This window comes from Osmia lignaria, chromosome 2 (assembly GCF_051020975.1).
Source record: "Osmia lignaria lignaria isolate PbOS001 chromosome 2, iyOsmLign1, whole genome shotgun sequence".
Taxonomy (NCBI): domain Eukaryota; kingdom Metazoa; phylum Arthropoda; class Insecta; order Hymenoptera; family Megachilidae; genus Osmia; species Osmia lignaria.
The window spans coordinates 10,625,208-10,644,877 of record NC_135033.1 but is presented as its reverse complement, the minus strand read 5'-3'; the positions used below and the strand labels follow the sequence as shown (position 1 = coordinate 10,644,877).

The following is a 19,670-nucleotide window of genomic DNA, read 5'->3' as shown; positions in this document are numbered from 1 at the left end:
TTTTGTAATTTCAAATAAATTATTGAACATTCTAAAGCTTTTATCAGATGATTATGTTAATTAATTTAACACTTTTATTAAATAATTAGATTTATGATATTTGCTAAGGTTAAACTTGGACTCCAAAATCAGTGCTTTTTCACTAGACGAATGAACACTATGATTGATTTGTATATCGTATATGTATAATATACCAAGAAACATATTGTTTTTCAATTGTAAAGCGAATCTATTGATTGTAATTAAATTAATTGTAAAAAAAAAAAACGGATTAATTGAACGCCGGAAATAATTATTTTTGGGAGAAAAGAAAGGACGATGAAACGTTGATTTTTGAATCATCTTTATTCACGCAAAACAAGAATAGACTTAAATATTCGTGTCAATAATCATACGCGTACACACACGTGTAACGTACACATCGCTTAGGTACATGAAACGCGTGTACGCATTTCTTGTATGCATATACATGCGATAAGACAATATAATATACATTATATATCTATATATATCTATATATATAGAATTGTACAAGAATCAAATTGGATAGTATACGCATTCTTAGCCGTTTCACTTTTCGTTTCTACCTGCGCATCACGAAAGCGTAACAATGGTAATGCCGACGCAAAACACGAACAAGTTGATAAACTAGAGAAGAGAAAAGAACGGGGTAAAAGGAAAGGGAACGAAGAAAGAGTAAAAGGTAAAAGGGTTTTGGCGGTTGTTCGGTTTCAATCGAAAAATGATTCGCATTCCTCGGCAAAGTGCTGGTGCGCAGCTGTAGAAACAAAATGAATACGCGTCGACAAGAAGATTCTGGAACGGTGTCGGAATGAGGTTCAATACTGATTTTGGAATGCTCGTAATTCCCTAAACTGGGAATGCGTTAGAATCTTAAATAATATTCGATAACATTAAAAAAGGAATCTCGATATCGGCCAGTTACTAACGATTCCTGCAAGACAGTCAGAGATCATCCATTGGAGCACGAATAATACACAATGTTACGCGAAAAACGATAGACGCCGCGTTCTATCGCCGCATATTTTTTTTTTTTTCTTTTTCATTTTTCATTTCTCTTACGACACGATAGAATCGCGTCGAAGAACATTCGTCGATAAGTTTTATGACCGCTTTACGATCGCCCTTCTCGAAACTAAAGAATGTGAAGAAATAAATAAATATTACGCGTCTACTACATACGGGTAACGTACTCCGTTCATCGTTCGACTCACACTTACGAGCGCCAGTGTGCATCGGTCGTTTCATTGACACCGGATCTGTCGCTCGTCCGTTCGATTTCGTTTCTCTGTTTCTCCTTTCTCTAAACATATTTTGAAATGAACACGGAGTTCGTCGTAGCGATATCGTGACAAATTGTAACAACAATAAGTATACTATAAACTAACAATACAATATTATATAACGTAATATAAAATAATATGATATAATAGTAACGATAGTAATGGTGCGAGGGGTTAGTGGAAGGAAGTGCATATGAAACGATGGAAAGAAGTGGATAATTTATAGTAAGCGAATAATTATAGTAGTTTTGATCAAGGTGTTCGAATTTTGAAGTTAAAATTTTCGACGCCATGATGAAGGTACGAAGAGAACTTGGTAAGTAGAGAGCCCATCGACAGTATCGATAATATCGATGTTCGAGAGATAGCGGTAAGGGTTAGAAGTAGGAATAGTAGAGTGTGCTATATAGTAGCACGATATTAATGATGGTGGTAATTGAAGAAATATAAGTGATGCTAAAAAAGTAGCCCGTGCGTGATAATCGCGATTTTTCAATGCCCTTTTCTTGCCAATCGAGTTAACGATTCTCCGATCGGTAACACTCTACATCGGAATGAAATTCGCGTCGCGTTGCATAACCGTAGATCTGACTGTCGCGCGTACGAAACGTAAGTCTCGTCCAGGATCGTTCGTTTCCGCAAGTGTTTTTCCAATGACAATTTCGGCAAAGGGAAAAAGGATAAACAGATGCATCGTGTATAAGTAACGCATAAGGTATGATCGTTGTTTTCTTTCTATAGGAATTAGGTATATAGCGGTATATAAAAAGAAATAAAAAATAATAATCGGCGCAATAACGAGCGACGATACTCGACGTAAAAATAATTAATTATCGGATAAATCGGATAAAAAGACAAAAGGCGCAATACGCGAGCGCAAATATTCTGTCGACTAGATTCGTAGATGGGTTTTATCGAGGGCCGGGGTGGAGGCGTGCAGAATTCGTTAATACCGCTTTGTATCGGTGTTTCGGAGACACGCAACTTTTTTCTTTTTTCACGGAACCGAGACGAGGAAAAAGATCGTAAACAAGAGAATACAACTGTATCGACCGCTGTTAAACTTTCAACTCTAACCTCAAAAGCGTCAAATTAAAAATCGATCCATCGATCTCTCTTCCGGTCTATTCGAATATATATCGCATTCGCGTTCACCTAATGTATCGTTGCGTTTCCGAATAAAACAAAGAAGGTACGTACGATTATGCGGCCCCACTCGTGAATCCCCAGTTTAGGTGCGTGTTCGATGGATCGAACGTGACAAAAAGAAGGAAGCGTGAACGAAATATTTAACGAATGCTGTTGTATCCAAGATTCTCCGTACAGTTACGAGGATGGTTAATGTTGGAAGTCGATAGCTTGTCGTATCTGGTATCTCGTATCTGGTATCTGGTATCTCGTATCTCGTTTCTGGTCTCGTTCGTTGTTCCTCGTCGATGTTGTCGTTGGAATCGTCGTGATCGTAGATGTTGCGAATGGAAAACGTTCGCAATGAAAGGCGCGTCTCTCTCTCGTTTTATCTTACTTCTTGCCGCCTAGGTACTCGACCATCTCTTCAAATTTTTCCTTCTCATCCTCAAGCAGCAACGCTTGAATGCAGCTGGTAAAGTATTGCGTACCAAAGCAGCCTTGCCTAAACGCGCGGGAACATCAAACAAACGGACATTAATAAATAGACATATCTGTTGGAAAGGTTCTTCCTCGCGGTGTCTCTCGCACGTTATCGCGTAAGTAATCCGGAAAAATTTTTATGCGAGAGACGGTCAAAAAATTATCGTTCTCCAACTGCGACGAGGCTGGAAGCAAAAAAAAAAGGTGCACCAGCCATCTTCGTCAAGAACCTGCAAAAATATTTAATCGTTGCAAAAACATATTTCAATGCCGGAGCATTTCCATCGGCGATCGGTGTTTGGTACTCTGAAAAATACACCTTGCAAAATTCGTCGGCTCGAAAAACACGCGAAAACGCGGACCAAAAAAAGAAAACAAAAACAAAACTTTCTCGTAGCGTTGCGAGAAAAAAATAGACGCAAAAAGTGGGGTAAAAAGAGGGGGAATGGGAGAGTGGTTCGGTGTGCAAGTTGCACGTTTGTCCACGACCGCAGCCACCCAGGGCACCGTTTAAAATTGTGACCCGTATACCGATCGAACGATACGCGCGATTCCACGAAAAAAAAACCGCATGGTAATATCGATCGAGATTGCGCATTAATACGAAATCAACTGACAATTACCTAATGACGTGTACAGCATGCGCGAATCTCGCGTATCACGCGCGTTGACTCGTTGACTCGTTATTTCTTGGAACGACGTCGAAGGAGAATCGTTTTCCGCACGGTTCGGAAAATAAGCTGGAGCTCGGTCGGTAAAGTAGAAACGTAGACTCGGGGGGAAATAGAGTTAGCCGAGGAGCAACGAAAACAAACGTACAGTCGAAGAAAGGGTACGGAAGGAGTGGAGGAGTAGAGGTTAGAAGGTTGAAAAGTATCGAATAATAATTGTTATAAGTGTTCGCGTAGAAACGATGGTAAATTGGTCGAGAACAGGGAAATAATGCGATGGCGGGTTGTGGGGTGTTGCAAGGATCGAGAGAACGCGTTAAAATTGAACGTAATACGTATATGCGTAAAGGCAGGAAAGAAAAATAAGCATAAATGAAATCATAAACGTAAAAAAAGAAGCTACCTAAACCCCGGGTTCCGCTCCGTGAAGTTGCTTGATCCACGTTTGGATCTTCTCTACTTCATCTTGCAGCAATAGCACGTCTAAGCATCCTTTGAAGTAGTCTGACGTGAAACAGTTTTTCCTGGAAAAAAGAAAAGGTGAATATACAAAAACAGTGGACGCGGCTAACTCGTTGCCGTGTTCTTGCGGGTTCGTCCTCGATCTGGCCACTGAAAACGAACGAGATACGGTCCCGATCGAGACCACCCGGCGACCGAGCAGATTCCTCTAGAACCTTGGACGAGTTCACGATCGTTAATTGTGCGTTCGCTGATAAATGTTGAAGAGAAATTTCGGACGAAACGCGAGCGTTGACCGAAGGAACGCGGGTATGGAACAACGGAGAAACGTTTCTACCGCGAGAAGAGAAAGGCGCGCTAGGAACCAAGTTTAAACGCAACCGTAGTTGCAAAGTGAACGCGCGAAAACGCAATTTAGCCGCGTTAAGAAACGCGTTTCAAAAGCCTCGGCGCAGGGTGTCTCGCGATTGAACGACATCAAGAACAATAGTAGGTAAATATAGAAGAATTGTCATAGAATTACCTGCACAGTTGATGCAACTGAGGCTCCCGGAATAGGTTGTAACAATCCTCGCAGATACGATCCAGCCGAGCGAAGATACTCTTGTCGTATATACCCTTACATTGGATATCGATAAACGACCTTTTACCCAATGGATGCCCGTTCAAGATCCCAGCATCCGTCAGACCGATGCAAGAGGAGACGAGTAACAAAGTCACCGACCAAGCCAACACGGAGACCAATCTCGGGCAGGGTATCGACACGGTCGAACCGATCGAGGATTCGCTCGGTAACGAGGATAACCTCGAGCAGGACGTCTGCTGCACGCTCCAAGAGTACGACGGCTGGTTCGACGTAGGCCACGTCGCCGTAGACGACAAGAAGGTAGACGGCTGCGACGGCGGCGTCGAGGATGACGCTGATGTTGACGCGGCTACCGTCACCGGTGACGACGTCGTCGTCGACAGCGACACGCTCGGGACCGACGACCGGGACGTTGAAAGTGGCAGCGATAACGACGACGAGGGTAACGATGGCGACGGGAGTCTCTGTTGTCGATGCATAGTCTGTAAAAGAAGAAAAACGAATCGTCTTACCGATGGTAAACGAACAGACCAAAGAGATCGCGCGGACATAGAAGGGAAGGGAAGCATAGAAAAGAAAGTGTGTCATCGAAGAATCGGAAGAAGGATGAGCTTGCGAACACGGGACGGTCAGGTGTCAGCCTAGGATAAAAAATCCTTATCGAACGTAACGATCGTTGGTCCTCGTATACGTACGATCGGTTCACGGTATCACGCAGTGGTATATAGGTACTACAACGTTTCTCGAGGCATCGTACGAGCCCATACGTACTTGTACGTTTCAGAGTCCCTACTCTCCCGAATAATCCCCTTCCTCGTAAGTCTATCACCGGTCGCTTCGTAGCGAGCGTAATAGCGAATCGCCCTCCTGCCACTCTGCAACGACGGTAACAAACAACTGCGCGACAACGGTGACGACAACGAGGATCGGTCTCGCTCGAACGCACAGCATCTCGAAAGCGGATCCAAGGAGGGTAAAAGTAAAGATGTTAACCGCTCCTAACCAGTCCTGCGGCAGTCCCTGTGAATGGACCACACGCAGGTAGACCCCACCTGTAAACGTCCTGAACCGACAACTTCATTAAGCCGAGCCGAAGCACGGCAAAGGCGCGGAACGGAATGGAATAGAATGGAACAGAATGGAACGAAACGGAACGGAACGGAACGAAATGGAACGAGAGAGATAGGGCGGCGGGCCGCGGCGGAACGCGGCACAGCACGGAATGGCACGGTACTGCATAGCAATGCGCGCGAGACCATGGGGCCCCTCTTACTTACTCTCGCGGCGATGCGGGGCAATGCGAGATTCTCGAACGCACGACGGTTTCTCGTTCGTTCTTTTTTCTTTTTCTTTTTTTTCTTCGTCTCATCGGCGGCACCTGCACACGCCGAGGAGAGCGTTTCGCCCAGTTCTCTTTTTTCGGAACATAATCACTGCTCCCGGGTGGGATCTTATTTTTAGCCACGACCGATTCTCGGAACTCTCAAACCGCTCCACTCTATATCGAACCCCCCACCTGGTAATTGCCTGCGGCCTGATAATTTGCCTCTAAAGTCGTTCAGTCTCGATCGTTAAAGACCGCCCAACGGATTTCTCAGAGTATCATCACTGATCATCAACCATCGACTAGCGGACCCGTCAGCCGTCGATCGTTGATCATAGATTACCATCTGTCGGGAATCGTTTATCGCTCGTTTGCAACAAGTCGCTCGTTGTTATTCGACCGATTTTTCGTCAACGATTCGCCATGCCCTATGTTACCATCGAATTCCAACCCGAAACTCCGTCAACTGTTAATCGTTCGCCAATAAGTCCTGCGATATTATACGCATCGAGAATACATATTTGCCATACCTCGATACCTTCGATTCGTCGAGTGAAATCCGATCGGCCGAGATCGTTTGCCGAACAGATGTTACGTATTCGACTCGATACGTAACAACTTCTTGTACATTTGTAATTTTACGTTTCGTAAAAACAACACGCGTCGATTCGTGACTCGAACGAAAACTACTTTTCGACGAGTGACTACACAAACGACACCTCCCCCACCTGGTTGAAAAGCGAAAATAAGTCCTTGGGTATATGTATATCGGTTTTAGATCGATTCGAAAGCAAAGGGTGGTAAGAAAGAACTAGAACAGAGAATGGACGTCGATAGAGGCAGAGGGTTAAAAGGATGAAGAGCAGATAGCGGCGAGTCAGGCGGGAGAGCAACGAGCAACGCGAGTGTACGTAAACGAAGAAAAAGTCAATGGAGACCGGTTGCTCGACAGGTGAGGTCTTTCCTCGGCCAAGCTACGCACAGGTGTGCAATCTGTAAATCCCCCATAGCAAAAAACTATACAGCCTTCGGCACCGCTTCACGACTCTGTCGTGCGCTGTTATCCCAGTCACTCTGGTTATACCGATCGAACGATTACCCCCCCGAGCAAATGCAAACTTTCCATCGGTACGTGCTCACCGTCTCGCACGCCTCGCCCTTCTGGATTTTTTATAAGAACCATACGGATCGATTTCATCCCCCCTCGACCCACACCACCCAAATGCCCTGACAAACTATCGTGATGAAAAAAATCGAACGATAAATAAAGACGAACGAGAAAGGGCGATAATGTGAGAACATCGTCTGAGAAAAGTCGAATAAAATCCAGTCGAAACGAGTCTGGTTGATGGGAATAAGAGGATGGAGGTACAAGGCGAAACAGTTCCATATCGTTAGATGAATCGTTGCCTCTCCACGCCAGGTGGTCCTTTTCCTCTGTCGGATGACTCAATCGTGAGAAGGAGTTGCTCGACGAGCTCAGGAGGGACCTCCTCCTCGCTAGGACCGCGCGTGCACCTCCCTGATCGGTGCCTGACTTTGTCCGACTTTAACTTTCTTCCTTCCCTACCACATACGTAACCCGTGTGTACACTCAGGTACACGGCTTTCTCTACCCTTTTCAACCCCTTTTGGCCCTTTTCTTTTCCTTCCCATCATCCAGCCCAATTTGCAGTATTTTACCGATACACGCGACACGGCTTAATTTTTCCTTCCATTTAATACATAGGGTCGAAACAATCATGCCTGCGAGTTGGAGGGAGTCAGAAAAGAGGGAGAAGAGGGAGAAGTAAGGACGGGTTGAAATCGTAAATCAAGCGACAACGAGGTGGCAGGACGAAGCGAGAACTACCCAAACGATATTTATATCCACGATATTCAACCGTGTTTGCCAATTCCTTTTGCGCCTTCATCTTCACTTTTTCTTTTTCACAGCGTTACGTGAATATCAGCTAATCGCAGGATAAATAAGGCGGTAATTGGACGTCGTAAAGAGATTAAGCAAAGAGGGAGATTATGACTTACCAGAAGTAAGAGGAGAAGAGAGAGGTATTCTGTCCTATTCTTTCCCATCCTATTCTATCTCGCGGACGAGGAGGTTCGAGAACTTTCTGGCAGGCTTGTATACACGTTAGCTAGAGGTACTTTGAAAGTGCCGCGAAAGTGCTGGTTATCTGGTCACGATCGAAGATCAAAGAGGTGGGCTGAGGTTGAGGGGGGGGGGGGGGGGGGGGGGGCACGAGAGGAGGGAAAGACAAGAGAGAAGAAAATAAGAGAGAGAGAAAATGGGAGGGCAAGGATTGGCTAGAGGGGTGGGGTGAAGAGAAGGACGCGGAGAAGGCGAAGAACTTGAGGAGGAGGAGAGATAGGCGGGTTGAATGGACGACGAAGAATCGAGGCGTCCTCGATCGCGGGATCTTGGAGTAAAACTAACGATCTCCTGCTCGCTTGCAAGATCAACACGACGATAATTTAATACACGAGATCACCACCCAGGTGTGCTCTGACGTGTACAGATGCTGTTTGTAACCTCGACGAGAAGGAAAAGGCTGAGTCGACAGAAGTGGGGAATCTATATGCGATTCCAAACGCGAGACTCCGAGCCTCTCATCCTCCTCCTACTTCCTTTCATTTCTTTCCTCTTGCTTTCGTCATCTCTTTTCCTTTTTTCCTCTCTTTATTTCCATAAAATGGAAACCGCGCGGATTTTTCGATTGAAAAAATTCCCTAATCGCCGAAGCAATTAAGCGAGCAAACACACCGATGCGGGCTACTAAGCGTAGGTATACTCGTTTCGAAAAGGCGGAAAATCATTTGTTCGCCTCTCGATTTTTTACCCGTTGCAATTAATACTCGGAACGAGCGCGGAGCAAAAAAAGAAGAATGAAAAGCATTTCTAGCGTCATAACGTTTTCGTAGAAACAACTGGATACTACGAATCGAACGTCAGGATGAGAACACAGAAATACGTACGATGCGCGATTCGTCGATTCATCGAACAGAGACTACATAAATAGAGGAGCCAATGACGTCAATCGTTCGCGTTAATTACATAAGGACAGTCCTATTAACCTATGCCAACGGCGGACGATGATTAAACGTTAAGCGAATCCAATAGTCTCCAAAGTCATTAATCGAGCGACCGATGCCGCATGTTTCTTCTTTTTCGCGTTTCTCGTTTATATATCGTTGCGTCAACGGCGACGTCAACGAGAATGCTTTCCATTCTCGAGAATAATCGAATTATCTAATCGAGCTTCGATACGTACGTACTCGCGATCGTATCAGACTTTCCTAGGGAAAAATGGCGGCACAGGTTAAGCGGGAATTCCTAAAATTTTAATTTCGACAATGTTGATATTAAATAATATAAGTTTCACTTATAAAATATTAGAAAATTTAATGTATAACTGGAAAGTACGAACAACAAAGTAAATGTTAATTCAAATTTTCCCGCGCGTACGTTTATACTCAATTGGTGGTCCGTCACAGCCCTATATATATGGGAGTCCCCTTCCCTAACCGTCATTCTCCCCGTAGCTGTCTACGGAGAAGGGTGAGAACCCGGGACATCAGCATTTTTCCCGGGGAAGACTGATTTGATCACGAGTGAGTAAGCTTAACAGCTATTAACCTTGAGCCACTTACGAGAATGGTAATTTAGGAGAATTTCGCGAAGACAAGAGGAATTAAACGACACACGCGTTTCTCGCCAATTAACGATCAGCTAAATTGTACGCGTTCGACGAAAGCTCGCGGTGTACTAGCGCGCAAACTCGCCTCGATACCGATCGCGGTATTTAATTCAGATGAAACGCGCGGCACGAGCTGCGTTTCATCCTGCAAAGATTAAGTAGAAAAATTTTCTTGGAATCGAGCAGTGCTCGCTGAATCGAATCCTTCGAGAAGAAGAATACAATTGATTTCCATGAAATTCGTGGAATAGATGGGCTTTCTGGTTAGCTGTCTGTGTCCAAGGCGAAGGAAGGCGAAACAAGGCGAAGCAAAGCGGGCAAGGCAAGGCAAGGCAAGGCAAGGCAAGGCAAGGCAAGGCAAGGCAAGGCAAGGCAAGGCAAGCCATGCCATGCCAAGTGAAGCCAAGCCAAGCACAGCTGCGTTCGTGTACAACTTCGTATGTAATGCACGTAGTCGACGCGCGGGTATTTGCGAAGGAATGCTCAACAGGTGTGTCGCCTGGATTGAGCTTTATACCCGCGTGCACGGCTTGCCTTTCCTTTCGCCCTTCCTTCTCTCCATCTCGCTCTCGCGCTCCGAGAGTCTCGCAGAGTATTCTATTCCCGGAGAATATTATATGTGCCGACGCGTAAACAGATCGTTCTCAAATTCATAGTTGTCATAACACAAGCCCGTCACCGGTGACGTCCGGGTGCTCTTTAATAAAGACAACGAGTGAGTACGCGTTCGCGTGAAAGTATAGGAATACACGGAGAGTTGCCGACAGTGAGGCTACTGTTTCTCCAGACCTTGCGGGCATTAGTGCCGATGCGGTCTTTTTCTCGGTATGCCTGGAATGGTTCTCTCCAGCTTCAGCGGCTAAGAGGAAGCTCGCGAGGGGAGTATCGTACGATTTATTTACGCGATCCAGCTGCTCAGGAGGCTGCCGGTTAGATTCGAGAAGTGCAAAAGCATACTCCGTATGTAGGACAAAGCCAGCTCTGTGGTGGTCGGCATTACCGTCGTTCTACTCCGTCGATCTCCGTGCTCCAACTATCTCGACGTTCAAGTATCGTTCCATAGTTCTATCTTTGCCTCAGCACACTTTTATTTTTCCTCCCTATGATCCCTTATTCGTAATCGGTTATTAATACCCGTTTCGATATAGATCGGATTATCGACAGCGGATCGATGGAGGCCGCGCTACCGGAAACCTATCGACCGAACCACGGGAATCAAAAGCATACAAGCAAGTGATAAGCTTGATGGGAGCACGCGATTATAAATAGAAAGAGAAATAAAAAGGAAAAAGGAGAAATAAGAGCAGAAAGTAGACGAAGAGGAATGAGAGCAAAAGGGGGAAAAAATGTGAGAGGAAAAATAAGAGGAGAGCAGTCGGTGCTGGCAGGCAACGTCGCGATTGGATATTAGCGTCGAACGGTCGTAGTGGGGCGCAAAACAGCGTTCCGACAGACAGCTTGGCGTCCTATGGTTCGCGTTACAACTCGGTTGCCTTTCTTCGTCTTTTGCTTCTCTCGTTTCGCTTCACCGCATCTTGCACCGCACGTTTCGCTGTGTTTTCTCTTGATACTCGACATACACCTTCTTTTCCTTTCTCTTCTCTTCCCTTCCCTTCCTTTCCCTTTTCTTTTTTATTCCTTTTTCTCTTTCTTGGACAACCGTATCATTCTTCTGTCGGTCAAAGTATCGTCGATGAGTTTTTTCGGTAAATTACCGACTGGAAACGTGATCTCGATCTTTCGGATCTTTGAACGTGAAACTATCGCAAGCAGGTACATCGGGCAGTAATTATTTCAAACGTTAATCGTTCACGCCCGACTGTTTGGTATTTGAAAATAGTTTCGAGTTGAAAACTATACGAAATGCGGGCAAGAATCTTTCTTTGTTCTGTTTTCGAGAGACTAATATCAAACGGCAAGGACCCCAGTTCTTGTTCGAAAGGGGCGTTACACCACGATCTAATGCGATTATTAATCGCTGCTCTGGCTCGGCTCGTAACACGAACCGTTGTAAAACGGCCGTAGTGTTCAATTCATTCCGTTCTCTTTAAATAGTTTCGAGTGAGCGTACAACTTGACCGCGCGGCAACCACCGATCTAAGAAAAGACCGCCGCGGTATTTTCGAATACACTAATAATACCTATATAGTGACGCAACTTTCACGAAACGTTAAGTTTCCAATTAACGGTCGAAACCGTTACCGACAAACATTCACCGGCCACGGTTTAATCCTTTTCCTCGAACAACCGTGTCTGATTGATCGCGTCTGAAGTTCTTTCGCGAGACGACAAGATTAACGCAATAAAACCTTATTTCCCTATTCGTTTGGTAGAAAAGTCGAGAGCGCGCGCGCATCGCTCAGTGAATTTCTCGAGAGGCGTGTCGCTGCGAGCTACAGGTGGCTGTTGTACTCAGTTCCTCCTACTCTTTCGCTTCTTCGGTCATTCTTTATCTCTACTATATAATATTACAGGTATGCAATTCTTTTTTTTTTTTCTTTTCTTTTCAATATCTTCCCTTTCTCTATTTTCTTCCTACCTTCTCTCAAGTTCCTTTCGCACTAATTCGATATTATCCTTTTTCCATTTCTCCGTAAGATGGCATTTATGGTATTTGCCATCAAGAAATGTTATTTATACAATTAAATGTAATTCCTTGGTATCTGCTTTTGTTGCAGCTCTCGAAGCAAATAAGAATCGCGATGCATCTAACCAGAGAACACACTGTGTTGAATCTGTTTTGCCTCTTACTTCCTCGTATGTATGTTGCTCTTTCGTGCATGAGTCAACTGGTGTCGTGTTTGGCCCTCGCTCGGCCCCGAGTAAAAGATTCCCTGAATGAACTCTAAAGATAGAAGCCCCCTTGCACCCTTTCGTTCTCTATCTTCTCTTCACCTTTTCGTTTATTCCACCAGCGACCGGCTCTTTCTCTTTTCCTCACTCTGTCTTTTTCTCCTTCTAGCAACGAGACTGTTCGGTGCTTCCCGTTCTTCTTCGTTAACCTTCTCGGAGACGGCACGGCACGGCGCGACACGACTCCGTTTTAATTCTTCCAACCGACTAACCTCCTTTCGATCATCATACCAAATCAATTGTCTATCGAAAGATCTTTTAAATAAACGTTCAAATTCGTTCCGTCTATTGGACAGATTGATCAGGACTAACAAAGAGGACTCTCTAAAGTAACTATGATTATTTACGTAAGTTTCTGCATAGAATAAACGCGGTTAGGGAGAAAATAGAATGAAAGAAGAGAAAGAAAATAAGCGGGAAGATCGAGGAATAGAGGCGAAAGCGCAGCCGCCACCATTTTTATTCCAGTGTCGAATCCTCCTGATCGCGCGTGTGTTTACATGGCACCAAGAACGATCGGTACGATTATAGGACCGATCGAAAGTTTGTTAGTCTGATCTCGATTTTTGTAAATTAGTTTAAGCGAACGAAAAATGAAAAATATATACTGATCGAATTGAGTATCCTCCTCCTTTCCGAAGTCGGAAAAGAAAACTTTTACGCACTGTCACGCGTATTGTAAATATGCTGTACGTTTACACTTACATTGTAAACGTGATCTCTCGTTTCTATCGAATTTGCCGCTTCTTTCGATTCTGTTCGAAATTATCTTACACTTCTTCCCCCTTTTCTGTATCCCAAGTTTCTCTTCCTTTCAATATCACAAATCACAGCCTATTCTTTTCCCCGTAGGTTCACGTTATCACTTTCGATGGAACAGTTCTCTCTGTCGTTCTTTACACTCTTTTCACCCTATCCTTCGCACTCTCTTCTTTTCACTGTTTCTACCCCCTCGAGCCCTTTCTACCAACCGCCCACCCTCCCTCCCGCCCTTTCCTGCTCCTCTTCTTCCTCCTTTCCTTCGTCCCCTCCCGTCACGCCCGATGGTGTTCGTTCGCGATCACTCTCCCTCTTCGTGGTAGATTTCAAATTGGAAGAAAACTTTTCCCGACCGCACACGATGAAACTTTTTGTTTATTATCAATCGTTGTTAAATAGTATCGAAAATCGTAAACAGCATATTTTCAAATTGTTTTCTTACACTGAAAAACACTTCCTTCTTCGATGTAGTTCCTGAAACGTCGCGGAAGGAAACACGCGAGACAAGTACCACCGCGGAACTGTGGTATCGCGATCTCGAGAAAGGCGCGCGCGGCAGAATGCCCGCCCGCCCGCCTCCTCGACCACCCACCCCTTACAGCTCCGGCTTCGACACCGTCGCGTCGTCGCCTCTGCTTCTATTTCAATCTTTATTCATCCGTCTATTTTCTATTTATATATAGGTATATATCTTTCTAGTTGTTTACCAACGTACCTCTTCAATTATCCCATTCATCGGGTCTTCACCGATGCTTTCTATCTCATTCGATTTCTCTTTCGCTAAGATCGCTAAGAGACCGCGTCACTCGTTAATGTTTCAGACCAACGTTAACCGTGTGCCTACGATCGCTCGAATCGCTGACCAATTGGAATTCCGCGTTTCTATAAACTCCCCCCTGCGTTTTTTTTTTCTTTCTTTCTTTTTTCTTTTTTTTTTCGTCATCAGTACTACCGTCGCCGACCGTGCTTCTACCACCACCTTCGCTTCTACTATCGCTTTTCCCACCACCTCTGTCACCGTCGACGATCATTCTAGCTCCATCTCCACTTCCACGTTCGCTTCCATCACCACCGACTCTTATACAATTCCAGCCTCCCTCGTTTCCCTTTTATATACCTTACGTTTCACCATTTTCTTCGATAAATGCCTCCGTAGGTAATTAACCGACGAATATCAAACATGGTGGCCGAAGACGCTCTCCCTCTTTTCTGCCATTTTATTCCGTGTCATTTGTTACCCGCCATTTCCTAATGGGAAAATTAAATCAGTATATCGACGCGTCGTACCGATTTGCGGTAATTGCTTTTAGAATTCTTTTAGAAGTAAGCGCGAAAAAATGCCTGCTATGCATTCGGAAATACCCGTGGATCAGTTGTTAGTTATGCATCGAACTACTTTGGAAAAACTGTCTCGTCATGGTTCACGTAAACTCGAGTTACGGTTGCATCAACCGACAACAGACCCGAATCGATTGCATCATTTTACCTTCTACACGGATCTAGGTAGGTATGCCGTGTAGGGAAAAGTAGTTTCGGCAAACCAATCGAACTTTGTCTTTTTCCTAGAACCGAGTTAATTTTATTCAGAGTTACGAGGAAATTAGATTGCTTCTTTGAACGCGAATCGGACCCGGAAGTGGTAAATGGAAGCCAATAAAGCAAAGTAAAAGGATAAAAGAGAACGTATCAATGAAAATATGAAGAATAAAGATGAGAATTTAGAGATTCTATTCCAGAAGATGATTTTTATCATTGGTTCTTTACTTTTCCACTAAGGAGCCGATCGATTTTTTCTTCCTATCAGTTTCTCGTGAACGTTCGTTCTCGAAACTCACGTAACAGATCGGAAAATTGACACGGCTTCTCGTAGCGCGTCGACGGTCGTTGTCCCCCATGGTGAATAGTACGCGCCGGTAGCTTCATCTCCCTCGATAAATCAAAGCTGGATCGAAATCCCACTGATCCTTTGAAAATTCAAGATAGCTTCATCTTTCTTCGACCGGTGGTATCGACCCTCCTTCCAACGAGGTTACGACAAAGCGGTGGTAACAATTTACAAACGGTACACGCGTCGCGTCGCACAACCTTGCCTTATCTCGTCTGCTTTTTTTTTTTTACTTTTTACCCTAATTTCGTCTCCTTTCCTTCTCCCTTTGTCTCCCCTTAATAACTGTTCGTACAACACCACAGGCCACTTTCTCACCACCACTTTTTCACACTTTTTCTCATCTACTTTTCGTCTACTTCGGAATTTTTCCTATTGTTTCAGTTGCATAACATCGAACTGTACCCGTACATCGACCAAGGACTGTTAACGACGAGGCGAGCTGATAGGTTTAATGTCTGTATCCGTGCCAGTCAGTGCATACGCTCCAACTAATTTTCTCACGCGGTCAGGCTGAACATCGGTTAGCCATCTTCTGGTACGAGCCGAATCAAATGGTTCACCGAACGATTAAACGAACCATCGAAAAATGATTCTTTACCTTTCTACGGTAAACGATTACTTTTCCTCTATCGAAGCCTCGTCTCCTCGAATCTTGATGCATTTGAAGTTCTTTAGGAGTTATCAACTGTATCGTTAATTTCCAAGTTTCTTTATTCTCCTCCTTCTCCTTTTGTTCATTTTCCTGTTACTTGCTTATTCTCCTTCCCAGTCCCCTCCTTATCCTCCTCCTTCGCCACCACCACCGCCTCCGCCACCTCCACCTCCGCCTCTGTCGCAGCCACTGCCACCGCCTCCGTCAACACCTTCACCTCTACTGCCACCTCCTTCTATTATAACTTTATCGTGGTTATCGTTTTTTCCTTCCCCTTTTCTCTCGACTTTCAATTGGATGATCTCAACTGCCAATAATCTTTATTCCGATTATCAAACACCGACGAATCAATCCGCCGTGTGTAACGAGATAAGATTACACTACGAATGCGTCCAAGTATTTTCACTGTTCGAATACGAATGATTTTTGCAACCGGTTGGTACGAAAACAGGGAAGGAACGAACCAGTGAATTCGATGAAGAAACACGTTGCGCATAGAAAAATAGAAAAATACGACACCGGCACTTATTTATATGATTCGGCGCAAAGAGCAAATCATCGGTACAGGGTAACCAATCACGGTGTATACTGACTCGGGAGCAGACTCGTTGCGTAGGGCTACGAAGCACGCACTCGGTTTGTCATCCTTTTCTGTTACGACTGCCACTTAACGCGATGGACGGTTAAAAAGACCCTCCTGTACGAGTCAAGCGGCTACTCGAAACAACTACGATCAGCCTAGGTTCCTCACACACAACCGTTCGTTCCTATCCCCTTCCACCGATGCCTACTCTGTCCGTCCAGTGACGCCGCCGTCGCCGCCACCGCCGTCTCCTACCCCTTTCGCACTTTGCCGTTCCCATCACTCGGTTCCTCATGGCCCTGCCCCTGGCCCCTACCCCCTGCCCGATGCCCCGGCCTCCCGATACGCGCCCCGACGTCGTCCTCGTCCTCGTCCTCGCTATTACCCTACCGACTGTCGTACACCGTGAACCACGTCAGTAAACCGTCTGCCCACTCGCAATGAAAAGGTTACTTTATTTACCTGTAGCGTAGGGATTATGCCACACACGATCTAATTCTTTATGGTAGATAAGTACTTAGTTCGACCGTGACCGACCGTCGAAGTTTCCCCAAATGGGGGAATGTCGGTTATACGGAATAAGAAAAAAGAGAAAACGAGCGGAAGACGGATATGCCCTTTTCCGACAAACGGATCACGACACGGTGCTATAAATAACTCTACGGGTTTCCTGAAAACGGAAAGTAGCTCGCCTTCGAGTTCTATAGAAAATTCTCAGAACATCTTTACAAATCGGTCGAAGGATTATGGATCCGATTTTCTTTTCATATTTTTCCGCCGACGACCGATGTTTATCCATCGTTCAGCTTTTACGCAGGAATATCTCTGTTCAACGAACGTAATTAGCTAAAATAAAATACGCGACAATCTTAATAAAGGATCATCTCGACAAACGAGTCCGAACGCTGTTCGGACGTTCACGAGTGATTTAAAAGCGCGCAAATCAACATCTTTCCCCCGTGATACGTACATTATTATGCCGCTGTGTCAACGCGCAATTGATGTAAATTAAACGAACGATCAGAGAAAGCGAGAGAGCTCGATCCTTTTTTTCTTAAGCTAGCCGGTCGAATAGACAACTGGACGCATATTCTCTAACTTGCTTGTCGTTTATTCGTTTGTTAAACGACCGTCACACTTGCTCGTTGGTCAGCCGCTAACTTTGAAACGAAACGCGGCAACAAACGGCTAAACGAACGAATAAATTGTGCGGACAGTAGAATAAAAGACGGGGGAAGAAAGCTGAATGGCAAACAGAGAAATGAACTCGCACATTTCCTTCTCTTCCTGGATGACGCGATTTACTTGTTATTCGATAGAAATATATTAAAACGCAGCTTTGAAAATTCAGTTAACCTATTAAATAATCAAACTTAACTCGAAGTCACCCGACCCAACCCGATCCGACCGGCCCGACCCGACTCGACCCGATCCGCCCCGATCAGATCCGATCCGACCCGATTAAACGATTTCAACCTGTGCCGTTCGTTCTCTTGTCCCGTTTCCTTCGGTTTTGCCGCTTCATTTCCTAGTCACGACACGACACGACACGACACGACACGCGATACTCGACACTCAGATATACGACACTCGACACTCGACACTGGGTACCGAGGACGAACCTAGATTTTTAAAGACAATGCCAACTCTAGCGTGCAACAGTCTCCAAAATCAAAACTTTTCCTGCCGATCGAGATAGCGATATGTACAGAGTGTATAGGTGCTGTTAAGCGATATATCTCGAAAGATGTACCTCGATACGGTCTTTCTTCAATATGACAGCAACAGCTCAACGAACAGAATCCTTCTGATCTGAGCGTCGCGGCGTTCCGCGTCTAATATAGGTACTTACCTCTCACGACGGGTGTTCCTCCTACTACTACCTCCTTGGTCCTAATTGCGAACAAGCAAAAATAGAGTCTGCAATTTTCTTCCTTGCAAATAACGAGTAGCTTACATCTTTATTGGCCCTTTTCTTTCACTTTTATTTTCTCTTTTTTTATCATCTTACGTGTTCGATTCGCTTTCATCTCTCATCACTTCACATGTATGTATTTTACCACCTATTTTTGGACGATACGTCGCCTCCATTTTTTCATTCGAATGGAATCGAATCGAGTCATATCGTTTCGAACGATTTCGATTTATCGGATCGAACATGGACGCGTAATCTAACCTTAAACAAACATGTCCCGTAACTCCCGTTATTCCCGAAAGTGGAAGATTGCTGAGGTGATTCTGAACAACTTTTTCCTTTACCAAAATGTTAGTTGAAGCTTCGTTTTTGAATTATTAACGAAAAACACTGGCCAATCAGAGCGCGAGTAGAGCGCGCGCTCAATCACGAGAGTGTTGGCTCTCAACCGCCCTCGATCGTGGTCGTGAACAAACGCATTGGCACAACGTGGGTATTGCAGGAAGCGTGCGGCAAATGTTACGACGTCTTAAATTAACCCATTTGCTACCACGATCCCGAAATGGAGATATAAATATATATATATATTTTTTTTTATCACTTGCAATAGGATTATATTAAATAAAATGTTAAATAATTTGGCAGTTAATGGGTTAAGAATAATGTAGAATTACTCGTTATTCATGAATAACAAATAAACTAATAAGTCGTTTAATAACTGTGTTTGATATTTTTATTCATTATCCAAAAGGAATAAAGCGTTATGCACTGGGTCATTGTGCCGATCCTGAACTTTCAAAGCATCCCTCAATAGCTGATCAACAAGCAATCGAGCGTGGTTGAAAGCTATCACTCTCGTGATCAAGCGCGCGCTCTGATTGGCCAGTGTTTTTTGTTAATAATTCAAAAACGAAGCTTCAACTAACATTTTGGTAAAGGAAAAAATTGTTCAGAGTCACCCCAGCAATCTCCCATTTCCGGGAATAACGGGAGTTACAGGACACCCTGTATTGTAGATACATGTATTTTGAATGTCAGCCAAGGGAAAGAATGAGAAATTGTGGGCGTCGAGCGAGGGAACAAAACATAGTTGATCAACGACAATTTTAGGATACACGTGGAACGACGGCGACGAATAAGAAGCAGAAATTGCCTCGAGTACACGTGCCGTAGAATTTCACTGGAACCAGTGGGTGCCAAAGGGTCGCGGAGGAACGTAAGCCCACGTACTTACAATTGCTGGCTGTGTCACAATTTAGAGGATTTAGAAAAATTCGAAGAGGAATGATGGTAAAAAGGGTATCGAAGGAAAGACAAATAATTAATGTATTTTATTTTATTAAGAAAATACTTAATAACATAATCCA

The 19,670-nt window shown here is 44.6% G+C and overlaps 1 protein-coding gene across 12 annotated transcripts; it reads right to left on the bottom strand.

Moving 5' to 3' along the window:
* Nucleotides 1-326: 326 nt before the first annotated feature.
* Nucleotides 327-18,218, bottom strand: ITP (ion transport peptide). 12 transcript variants are annotated; one of them, XM_076691572.1, is made up of 5 exons: nucleotides 15,030-15,543; nucleotides 9,607-14,513; nucleotides 4,572-5,116; nucleotides 3,990-4,110; nucleotides 327-2,937 (listed from the first exon to the last, which is right to left on the bottom strand). In XM_076691572.1, exons 3-4 carry the CDS (start codon nucleotides 5,111-5,113, stop codon nucleotides 3,990-3,992), a joined length of 663 nt encoding a protein of 220 aa, XP_076547687.1. In that variant the 5' UTR covers nucleotides 5,114-5,116; nucleotides 9,607-14,513; nucleotides 15,030-15,543; the 3' UTR covers nucleotides 327-2,937. The 12 variants fall into 12 exon arrangements, with proteins under 12 accessions (XP_076547687.1, XP_034189619.2, XP_034189615.2 ...); XM_034333728.2 differs by having other exon boundaries at nucleotides 13,212-14,513; XM_034333724.2 differs by having other exon boundaries at nucleotides 13,981-14,513.
* Nucleotides 18,219-19,670: the final 1,452 nt, after the last annotated feature.

Bases quoted from the DNA above. Each gene is read 5' to 3' on its own strand.
- ITP (XM_034333720.2), bottom strand. From the start codon at position 5,203: ATGCTTCCCTTCCCTTCTATGTCCGCGCGATCTCTTTGGTCTGTTCGT. The intron at 4,111-4,571 runs GTAATTCTATGA...TCTTTTTTCCAG, and splicing joins CAGTTGCATCAACTGTGCAG to GAAAAACTGTTTCACGTCAG.